General features: G+C 51.6%; 1 protein-coding gene across 1 annotated transcript in view; it reads right to left on the bottom strand.

Annotated features, from left to right (window-relative positions):
* The window catches only part of FLI1 (Fli-1 proto-oncogene, ETS transcription factor), an 87,633-nt gene that overhangs the window by 34,126 nt on the left and 41,588 nt on the right, over window positions 1-11,919 (bottom strand). The window contains exon 3 of the mRNA XM_057373524.1: window positions 5,863-6,071. Within this exon, the coding sequence (XP_057229507.1) occupies window positions 5,863-6,071 (209 nt within the window). The remainder of the gene's footprint in view (window positions 1-5,862; window positions 6,072-11,919) is intronic.

The raw sequence follows: 11,919 nt of genomic DNA on the forward strand, positions 1-11,919 counted from the left end.
GAGTGTGACACTGTGCTTAGGGGTGTGACACTGTGCTTAGGGGTGTGACACCCTGATCCAGGTATGACACTGACTTTCAGGTATGACACTGGGATCCAGGAGTGACACTGGGATCCAGGAGTGACACTGCGATCTAGGAGTGACACCGTGCTTCAGGATGTTACATTGTCCACCAGGCTGTCACTCTGTGCTCCAGTGTGTGACACTGTGCTCCAGGCTGTCAGATCCTGCTCCAGGCTGTCACACAGTGCTCCAGGGTGTCACATTGTTCTCCAGGGTGTCACACTGAGCTCCGGGCTGTCAGACCCCACTCCAGGGGCTCAGACCATTGTGCTCAGTGCTCACTGTCCCTGGCAAGTGACTGACCTCCTCTCCAGCCCTGCCTGGGCACCAGGTTTCTCTCTGCGCCCTGCTCTGGAGTTAAATTTCCCTGGAAAATGACCCCTGCGGATGGCACTTGCACAATCTATGATAAAATAATCCCATATATTCCACTCATACACCTCTGTGGGGTATTGTTCAAGCACAGACCCCACCTCAGAGCTGTGCCCAGCTCTGGGGCCCCCAWCACAAGAAGGATGTGGAACTGCTGGAGCAAACCCAGAGGAGACCATGGAGAGGTCTGCTGGTGAAGACCTCTGCTCTGAGGCCAGGCTGGGAGARCTGGGGKTGCTCACCTGGAGAGGAGAAGGATCCAGGGAGAGMTCAGAGCCCCTTCCAGGGCCTAAAGGGGCTCCAGGAGAGCTGGAGAGGGACTGGAGACAAGGGATGGAGGGACAGGACACAGGGAATGGCATTTCCAACCAAACACAGCCTTTTACTGGGAATGGAGTCAGTTCTGCCAGTGTGAGGCACCCCTAYRGCCCCTGCCCTGCCCCAGCCCCAGTGGGAGGTTTCTCCCAGCAGCRGGGGATGGAGCTGTGGCCTACAGGGAAGGATCCAGCCTGCAGAACAACAGCAGCATCAGAGAAGAGCAGGGAGCTGTGAGCCACGAATGGAGCATTCATGGAATATCGCTCCTTCCTCAGCCCATGYATCACCCACAGGCACGCTGGGATTTATCAAAATATCCCCTCATCATTTGAAAGGTTTGTGCAAGGGGATTTCACATTCCAGATCAAYCCCTGACTTTTCCCAGAGACTCCAGAACTCCAGTGGCTCTCCACGCTGGATTTTCTCAGCTCTGGCAGGAAGCACTGTGGATGCACACAGGGAAATGGATACAGGCTGATTTCACCATTTCTGGCGCACTGTCCCTGCAGCAGTGGCAGAGTCCAAGGAACACGAAGCAGAGCTCACTCCCCCTGTCCAGAGGCTCCTCATTCCAGCAGCTCCCTCTGGGTATGCCAAGAGCTTGGTGTTTGGGAAAGGTTTCCCTGGACTGGCCAAAATGGRCAAGCAGCTGGCCTGGCACTGACCAGTAAATCCTCTGTACAGCTCCAGCCTGGGCTCCAGAGGTGTGCAAATACAACAATCACTGTCCCAGAGCTCTGTCCAGGAATGACCTCTGGCTTCTGCTTGAAACAGCAAAATAAGGGATTTCAGGAATTTCTGAACCTGAATCAGGGGAATATTTCCTCCTTTCTATCCTTCTTTCCATATCCTTCCATTCCTCCTTTCTTCTATCTCTCTTTTCTTTTTTAAATTTGCCACTTTTTAATGTAAATTTGTTGCTSTTGTTGTTCAGTGAAGGAAGGAGGAAGAGATCCTGGGATGCTGCTTGTGGTCCCCTCTCACRGCAGGGAACAGAGTCAGCTCCTCCAAAGTTGCATCTGCGTGCTTCTCATCCCTGCTCTCAGGAATGCCCCGGGAGGAGGGAAACTCTCACCAAAAGAGGTTGCAGAAGTGCCAGAAGGATGGAAAAGTTCAGGTGGGTCATCCCCGACAGGTAAAGKCAAACAGGAGGGAGATGCTCAGGCAGAAGGACGCGGCAAATCCCACTAGAGGGCTCACACGCTGCTCCAAGGGGAATCCATCCCTCCAGACACCGGGCAGGTGCCCTCTGCCAGGGTCTGACACAGTCCTGGGGCTCAGAAACCTTCGGGGATCCCTGAACCTTGGCGTTATGTTCTGAAGCAAGAGAAGCATCAAATCCCAGAATCTCGAATGGTTTGGGTTGGAAGGGACCCTAAAGCCCACCCAGWGATATCAGCACGGACACCTTCCACTATCCCAGGTGGCAYCAAGCCCTGTCCAACCCAGCCTTGGACACTTCCAGCTATGSAGGGGCAGCCACAGCTTCTCTGGGACGTCTCTGCAGAACGGCTCCAAAGCATTTCCAAGGCACTGAGTTTGTAATTTCAGCTAGACAAAACCCCAACTGCAGCTGGAATTGCCCAGGGAAGTTTGTTCACACCAGAACATTCTTTCACATTTTAATATCTGACACATTTTGCAACATTTTATAAACATCGCTCCATKACTTTAGCTGCAAATGCAGATATGGGGAAGTTCAGTAAATACAGTCAGGATYTGGAATTTCTGTTGCTTGGTTCATTTGGAATTTATGCAAAATATAAGGAAAATTCTCTTATTAACATGGGATGTAAATTGGGTAAAACTTTACCCAGCATTCCTCTAAATAATCCTCCTTTATTCAGTGGAATTTCAAAAGTGAAGGATTTTTTGTTTTGATTATTTGTTTTGGTTTTTAAATATAATTTTAAATGGGCTTTGCTCTGAGCAAAGTGCTGTCTATGAAGATAAGGGCAGATTTTGAGGCCATAAATTGCATCTGAAGGATTCACAAATTTTCTGCATCTGAATCTTGTACAAATACACAGATCCCATCTTCTCCCCTAAAACACCAATCCCTGCCCTTGTCTGTGCATCCCCTACACACAGGATGCACTTAGCTGGGAAATTCTTTCCAGTTTAGGGCTAAACCAGGGAATCCTGACATGGGGTAGAAAGCTGGGTGGGCTTTTGTGTTGTTTAGCACTTGGAAAGGTTCCTCAAAGACYGTTCCCCACCCTGATGAGGACCAAAACAGCTCCTCATCCCCTCAGCCCTGCTGCTGCTCTCTGAGGGAAAGAGGCAAAGCTGGGCATGGTCCCTGCTGTCCCCAGGTGTGGCAGTGGCAGGTCCCTGGAGTTCTGTCCCTGCCCAGAGCACACACACCCCTGCCAGCCATGGCAATGCTGCCAGCCCTGGTGACAGCACAACAAAGACTGATCCCATTGGAGAGGCAGCTGGAACACGAGGAGAGGGGCTTGAGGAACAGGAGAGAGGCAGGGATGGAGGCAGGGGGGCACTGGGCATTGTTCAGCCTGCAGCTGGCGTTAAGTGGGATTGGGATTGCTATTTGCATTGGGGTAGGGATTGGGATTGGCCACTCACACATGKGTGGGGTTGGCCAGGCAGCTGATGAGCAGGGAAGGAGTGACTGGAGTGGCCCAGTCCAGTCACAGACTGGGATGGACATGCAGGGAAAAGAGGAGGGGATGGAGAAGGCAGGGGAATGTTCTCCTGTCCTGGGTGCACTGGAGCTCCTGTGCTGATGAATTCTCCAGAGGCAGGRTGGGAGCAGTGCATGCTCCTAACACTCACAGCAGCCTTTTCCTCTCTCCTGACAGGGGTTACCCCTCTTCAGAGACACTGAGCACAGAAAAACCTCAGAATTTTGAGTGAGTCCATAAAGAAGGATTTCCTGTTTGCCCAGAACCAACTCCCTTCTGAGGGCCTTTCTTTCCCCATGGCTCCCAGGGCTCCTACAGTTGCTCATGAATCAGTTTGTCCAGGCAGAGCTGGTTCCCTTTTTTGGAGCAGATGAGGAAATGCTCACCCAGAGAACACCACGGAAGGACAGCCCAGGACGTTTCATTCCAGAGTACAAGGAACACACAGACAGCTGCRGTACAGGTACAGACACACTCAGAACTGTACAGAACAGGCTTACAGGACCTGCAGAGCACAGCCAAGGCTGCTCAGAGGATSTGGAGGGCTCCTTTTCCCTGCCAGATTCCTTTGGGACAGGGAGTGTAAAGGGAGGAACCCCTCAGTGTGTGCAGGTCTGACACTGTGGCTGTGAGTAACTGCTGCATCACAGAACCCCAGAAAGGTTTGGGTTGGGAAGAACCTTAAAGCTCATCCCATCATCCCATCATCCCATCCCATCCCATCCCATCCCATCCCATCCCATCCCATCCCATCCCATCCCATCCCATCCCAYCCCACCCCACCCCACCCCCTGCCATGGGCAGGACACCTTCCACTATCCCAGGTTGGTCTTAGCCCTGTCCAACCTGCCTTTGTTTTGAGCAGCCTGGCAATGCTGCAAAGGCTYCTTCTTCCTCTTCCTAAGGAAACCATCCTTGGTAGCCAAAGGTGGCCCCCATGACTACCAAAAAAACCCAAGTGCTACTTTGAGGATTCACCCTTGTCTCTGTGTAATGGTTTTTTTTTTTTTTTCAGAGTATAACTCCTTTTCCCATATTTTAGCCCCAGTTCTGAGATTGGGAACACAATGCAAATACCCACGTGGTTTTCATGAAGTCAAGAAATGATACTGAGGTACAATCAGGCAAGATCRAGTTCAGCCTGTAAATGATCCTCACGAGAGAGCAACTGCCACAAAGGCCTTTATCTGAGGGTGAAATCAGCATCTACTGTACACTTACGAGGAAAAAACAACACACTGCTGTTTGATGTCTTTAACACCATCATCTCTCTACAGAGGGCTGAAAGTGCAAGGCTGCTTTCTGTTTCCAACTCTGTGCTCTGCTGTGTTCTCAGAAACCAGGAAAATGTGCTGCTAAACTCACCCTCAAGCAGAAAAACCCTTGAGGGTTTCATTGTGAAACATTACAAATGTTACAGATGTTTGTGACTTTGAAATTCTAATCACATTTAAAATTAATGTGAACTTTAACAGCTTTTGCTAAACACCAAAAGTGTATCTATATTGTATATATTTTTTTTAAAAAATTGAAATTTTACACCTAAAGATTATGTTCAAGAAGGTAAAATTTGTTTCCAGGCTTTGGACTTGTAGTGATGATTTTCAAAGGGGCAACCTGAGCTGTGATAACAGAACGTTTTCAARTCATTAAATTTCTCATCAAACAAGGAAATGATTCACCTCCAAGTACAAATGCCAGGGGCTGGGCTGTCCTTTGGCTGTGAGCTGGGGAGGTTACACCAGCCCCAGTGACCCTGTGGGGGTTGACATCACTTCTCTAAATGCCCCTGAGCTCCCTGTGTCACCAGTGTCACCTCTATCCACACAGAACAGGTGGGCACAGGCCTTTGGTTTTGTTCCACCTCAGAGACTCCCATAAAGGTCCTCAGTCTCCTCCTTCTTCCTTCTCCATCAAAAAGCTCTCCCATTCCAGAGGTTGGTTAATGCCCTTGTAGAGCAAAAATTAAAAGTGTCCTCCAGTGAAGACCCTGCAGCCCAGCAGCACAGCTTTGGGTGCTTCACTCTGGCAGAAACTCCAATTATTGCTGCATGGCCCCCTCTGTGCACCCCTGGAGCCACATCCGGGGGTGCTGAACTAAGGGGTGAAATTTGGGGTTTACAGCAGCATTTGCAGCATGGGCTCTGCCCTGGCAGTCTCATGGCCCTGTCTGTGCTCATGGAGACTGGGAGGGACAGGCCCTGCAGAGCTGCACGAGCAGGATGCTCAGGCTGTTCACAAATGAGTCACAAAAGAAGGAATTCCAGGAGAGTGGGACTCGGTGCTGCACACAGAGGTTTGTTGATGTCCAGCACAAGAGCACAAGTGGGCAATGTGTGCTTGGCTTTTTTGGGACTCAGAGTTTGGATTCAGGAGTTGGGTTTGGTGATCCCTGTGGGTCCCTCCCAGCCTGGGACATTCCATGATTAAGACTTGGTAGGTGTGGAAGGAGTTCATCCCTTACCTGGATCCGTTCATGTGGTCGTACTCCCGTTTGACGCTGACCCTCACAGGCTGGTTGATCCACTCCTGCTGYGGGGGCAGGGGGTTGATCTTGTGGGGCTGCCCAAAGTCGGGGCTGCCGGAGGCCGTCATGTCCTTGGGGAGCTGCGCGGCCGCGCCGTACGTGGGGTCGAACAGGGACTGGTCGTCGCTCACCACCGACAGAGCCTCCTGGGGAGAGACAGAACCAGCCCTCAGAGCCCTGASCAAAGCAGGAACTGCCCTCTGGTTCTCCCTGGAGCTGCTGGGAGCACCTGCAGGGCCCGGCAGCTGCCCCGTGCTGGCTGCCACTGCCACCTGCCAGGGGAACACAGACAGGAGCCCCTATGCAAACCAGGCCTTGCTCTGCTCTGCTCTGCTGGCAGCAATTTCCACCTGCCAGGGGGAATCAGAGCCCCGGGGTCCAGGAGCCCCCTCTGCAAACCAGGGGTTACTCTGCCTTGCTTTGCTTTGTTTTGCTTTGCTTTGCTTGATGCAATTTCCACCTGCCAGGGGGAATCAGGGCCCCAGGGTCCAGGACCCCCTATGCAAACCAGGGCTTGCTCTGCTCTGCTCTGCTCTGCTCTGCTGGCTCTGGGTGTGAGCAGCGTTCAGGTTCACTGGACCTCAGCGAACAGTGGAGGAGCTGCTGGGGCTCTGTCACCTCCCAGGGGCTGTGTCACCTCCCGGGGACTGTGTCACCTCCTGGGGGCTGTGTCACCCCCAGTCCCAGTGGGTCACCTGCCTACCTGCTGCTCCAAACGCCACTAATGTGCAGTGGGAACACCTCTGGAGTGGCATGTGAAGGTCTCTGCCTCACCTTTCAGAGGGTTTGTGTGCTGTTTGTGTTTTGAGGTTGCTGCTGAAGGAGAAGCAGCCAGAGCAGGTCAGAGTTATGGGCGTTCATGGTGGGGGAAAAATGCATTACTTTACACTTTCTGTTGATTTTGTGGGAAGTGTAGGGCTGGTGTGTTACCCAACTGTGAATTTCTATAAATGCTTAAAAACAGGAAATTGTTATCCTTTTTCTTTTCTAAATTTTTCCCCCCTTGCTGAAACTCCAAATGTTAACAAAAATTTCTGGCTGTGGATTTCCTTGCATGGATGTGCTCAGGTTTTCAAAGTGAAGAGCGCCGAGCTCCTGACRGCTTTGGCACAGCCCTGCCTGACTCAAAGTGCATCTGTTAAGAGCTGCCTGCTCTGGARGGAGCTTAGTTCACCACACACAGCACAGCTGCCTTTCTGAGTGGCAGAAACCGAAGGAGGAACCTCCCGCACTGAAAGCAGCCCCCACTTTAATGTGAGCTGATGGAGCAGACTCCAAAACAAAGATACAAAATCACCCAGGCTGGGCACTGAGCACTCCAAAGGCACCCAGCAGTGCTRTGTGGGCAGCAGAGGGTCACTGAACACACAGCTGAAACCTGCTGAGTTTTAAGCCCCTGTGCTCAACATTCACATTTAAAAATAAGAAAATATTGCCACCCCCACCCCCCCGCCCCCCATATTTTTTTTGGAGGTTTGTTTTGTAAATTATTCCATAACCAGGGAGGGAAACAGAAGTTGTGAAAGCTTAGAGAAGTGAAGCTCCTGGAACAACATGAGAATCTAAGCACAAATCACATACCAGCAGGCTCATGATACCATCACAAAAACTGTCAGTAATCCAGAGCCTGCTGGGTAACCACGAAAAWCCCCCTCAGCCTGAAGTTAACCCACTTAGAGAGAGCCAGGCCAGTGCTCTGCAYTTACAAAACCCAGTACTTTTCTATCTCTGATCACAGATCATCTAACAAACCCAAATAAGCCAAAGTGGCCTAGAACTGGAGTGAGCCTGAGTATGCTCGAATTCACAGGAATCCTCAATGATYTGCACAAATTTTGCTGAAATTCCAGTACTTGCTGCAATTTGTGATCAACCTCTCACACTGATTACAGCCAATAAACCACAAAAAGGAGGGTTTTACCCCACTCGGTCCAAAAAGGAGCTCATGCTATATTCAGCCTTTCCAGCAGCTTTTCTTATGTGGATTCACAACCTTTCAAAAATACCCCTCCCTTCTTCAGATTCAGAGTAAGGGAGGAAATGGAAGGTGTCCCTGGGAAGGATTGGTATGAATTGTGTCACAAACCTCTCAGTGGGCTGGGATTGTCACCAGGCTACAAACTTTGCCTGTGAAGGAAGGTACAAGAACAAGAGATGGTTCAGTCTTAAGAGAACAGTCTTAAAAGAGAAAAGTCTTCCCATCAGAGGTCAGGACAGAGGGATTTGCTACTCCTCTTATTCACTGAAGTCAGGATGTCAGGCAGAGCATCCTAAATGACACATTTTCTCCAAGCTTCCTCTTGCTCTCTGTTCAAAAAGTGTGGGGTTCCCTACTTGAGGTGGAGGGTGAACCTCACACTGGGGTGCTGGACTGGCTTAGGGCCCTCTAGACCCAGTCTCAGCTGGACAGAGACAAGGAAACCATGAGTAGCACTGCAAATTCATCAGATAAGAATTCTGAATGTCTGGGTTTGGAGATTTCCACTCTAAAAGCATACTCTAAACACATACACAAAATTGGGGGTTTTCAGGGAAACAATACCTGAGAAAAGGACTATGACAGTTATCTCACAAAACTAGTGGTTGCTCACRAGATTTTTACTGAAACTTTAGCAGGACTTATGCAGGTATTGGGGATTCTTCTGAATTCAAGCTTAGTCAGGCACTCTTAATTCCAGGGTGTTTTTTCTGCCTAAAGCCTTTTTTCTTCAGAAGAAAGGTTCTGATGGAAAAGAAATTCGAAAGCAGGGGTCTCTCTGGCTGTCCCAGAACACCCCAAACTCAACAACACTCCACAGTAGCCTGGATCAATGGCTGGGTTTGCACAACTCTTTACACACACAATCAAGTACGCATTTCTCTGTGACACAGAGTATGTGACACACAACTTCCTCAGATAAAGATCTTCCTTGAAAGACAAAGCGGCTGCTCAGCCCTGCCTGCATGCAACTGGTGTTAACTGGGACAGCAATAACCTCACTGGGGCACTGGGACCGAGCTCCACCTTGTGCYGCTGGGATAATTTTAGTCCTGAAAACAGAAGAAATCCAAACGCTSTGGCAGCTCCTGGGCCGGGAGCAGTTGGAGCTAAACCCGAGCTGGTGGCAGCACAAAGGCTCAGCTCCAGGGGAGCCGAGGCACCCCAGCAGATGGGGGGGAAAGGACTGGGGCCACCTGCTCAGCCCCGGCAGCGCGACACGGGCAGCGCTGGGGACAGCGGGGGAGGGCGGGTGGCACGGAGCCAGCCTGTGCCCGCAGCCAAAATGAGAGCAAGCGAACACCGGGGGCAAGCAGCAGGCAGCCTGTGCTGGGACCAGCCTGTGCTGGGACCCCCGGGGAAGGTGAGGGCTGCCCGGGACTCCCCTGAGCTCTCTGGAAGCGGCCAGGGCTCGGCTGAGGCTGCAGGAGCCATGGGCAGCCCTCCCTTACGCTCCCCGCCCGGCTCTGAGGGCTCGGCTGAGGCTCCAGGAGCCATGGGCAGCCCTCTCTGCCCTCAYCCCGGGGCTCTGCTCRCCCGCCCGGCTCTGAGGGCYCGGCCTCCCCAGGAGGGCTCGGCTGAGGGCGGGGAGCAGCAGCTCCATGGAATACCCAGCTTCTCTCCGCTGGAATGGAGAGCTGCTCAGAGTTTGGAGAGCCTGGATGAACGCTCCGAGGTGTCCCAGGTGCCAGCACAGCCTGCCCAGACAGGGCACAGCCCAGCAGGCTCCCCCAGGCCGCTGCCTCGGTCCGTGGCCTCGGGCCGGCCTGAGGCTGACACAGGGGCTGTGTGTGTTGCTCTGGCACACATGTTATGTTATAGCACCGCTGGGAATAGGCTGGCCTCAGTTTTTCCAGGTTTTAATCACATTCCTGGCATAAATGTGGCCAGTCCCGGCCATGGCAGCTCACAGCACGTCCCTGGGCAGCCCAGCAGTGACTGCCACAAACGTGGCTCCCACGGAGCTGGCACGCATTCCTGCATCCCTCAGGCAAAGATCTGTGGCGTGGCTCTTATTTATACAGCAGTTTCCAGTTGTAAGAGGGTGAATGTGCAGGTTTGCCTGTATTTGGATGAGCCATCCTGAGCCAGGTCCCAGGTGTGAGAGGCCACAGGGTGAGGTTCATTTTGGCTTTGGTCCTGTGGGCAAAGGAGCAGCCAGTCTGAGCTTCTGGGAGGGCTGACAAGCCATCAGCACTTCAAGTTTTCCTGATCCCTTGCTGTGAAAATGAGGTGACACACACACTTTAGCAAAGGTTTCATTTAGTTAATGAATTGAACGGGACATCTGAGAAAGGAGAAAGGCCAGGGGAACCAGGGCTGGTGAGATGAGCACTCAGTACTGTCACCCCAGATGGCCCCAGGAACTGAGCTTATTCCATGTGTGTGCAACAAGATTTCACTGAATATTGACTTTAAGCTCTCTAGATTCACTTTTCTGGCCATAACCACATTTAAAAGGCATTAAAGATCAAAGCTTCATCCTCCTCCACAAAGGCTGACTTAGAAGAGAAGAAAGTGCTGAGTACCTGAACCATTGCACCATGGAGAGATGACTCCATCTCTAGAAAGGTGGCTGTTTTCTTCCCTYTTTCCCCCCCTCCCCAAAATTTCACCGCTCCTGGTCCTGTGAGAAAATCACTCCTGAAATGTTTATGTAAAAAAAAATGTTGCCAACAGAGACCTGAAGAGTCCAGACCCAATGATGCAAAGCACCAAAATCTGAGGTCCAGCAGCCTCACACAGCCCAGGGTTTGCACCGAGGAGCAATTCTGGAGTAGAAATTACTTTGGCACTGCAGTGTCACAAGTCAGCATTTCTGCTGCCAGCATCTCCTATGAGCACAGAGATAACATCAGAGTAACAAGAAAATGAGTCAAATAAGAAATTCACARAGGAGCAGGGTCTGTGCTGATCTTGGGGCAGCACATTGGGATGGATTGGGCCCTACACTGGAAGGATGTAAGGCAGAGTGTGGTTCTCATCCCTGCCCTCAATCTTTGGCATAACCTTGAGGGGGCATTTCCCTCTCCAGGCCTTTTTCCTTCTCTATTGCCCTGTTCTGTGCGTGCTGTGGGGCACAGAGCCTCGGCCACWGCTGCCACTGGGACAGAGACTGGAATCCTTTGGATACACTCTCATATATCCCCTCTTCCCTTTCACCTCACCAAACCAAGAATTCCCTCTGCAGCTTTTCCAGACCACTTTTCCTGAGGTTTGTTCCTGCTACTCCACCTTCCTTACAGGATGTGATAGGGGCAGGGACTCCCCAGAAGTCCAGCTGGAAAATTGTAATAATTTGATTGCCAACAACCACAACCCAGTCTTGTGCCCTTCACAATCCATTAAAGTCTTGCTCAGGAGCTTTTCCRTGCTGCAGCTGGAGATCCATCATTYCCCSTGGTGTATCCAGCAGGATGAATCCAACCATCACAGCCAAAGTGCATYGTTCTTACCCCTTTTACCCATTTGCAGCACTGGCTAGTGTCCCACACTGTGCTGTTCACAGCATTTCTGAGCTGTGGGTGGTGGGGCTGGGACAACCCAAATGCTGGGAATCCCTGTCCWCAGCTGTCCCTGCCACAGGAGGAGGGGTGGGAGGAGGTGCAGGCTGCTGTCACTGAATCCCAGAATCCCAGACTGCTTTGGGTTGGAAGGATCATAAATCTCATCTCATTCCACCCCTTCCCACAGGCAGGGACACTTTCTCCTATCCCAGGTTGCTCCAACTCCTTTCCCTGCTGTAGCAGGGCTCAGGTTAAGAAGGCAGCAAACCTTTCGGACTGTGTCCAAGTTTCTGCAGACCTGAGGACTTTGGTGGGTATAATGGAGGATTTTCACTTCATTCTTGTGGGACATCCCACACTTCAGTGTTTTTACAGTCCCAGTCTGCACTGGAGACTTGCTCAAAGCCACAAAGCAACCTGGACAAAGAGCCACCCACACCACCAGGCTCCCTTCCCTTCCCTTCCCTTCCCTTCCCTTCCCTTCCCTTCCCTTCCCTTCCCTTCCCTTCC

Source organism: Malurus melanocephalus, unplaced genomic scaffold (genome assembly GCF_030028575.1).
Source record: "Malurus melanocephalus ecotype Western Australia unplaced genomic scaffold, MMel_1.1 scaffold_201, whole genome shotgun sequence".
Lineage (NCBI taxonomy): Eukaryota > Metazoa > Chordata > Aves > Passeriformes > Maluridae > Malurus > Malurus melanocephalus.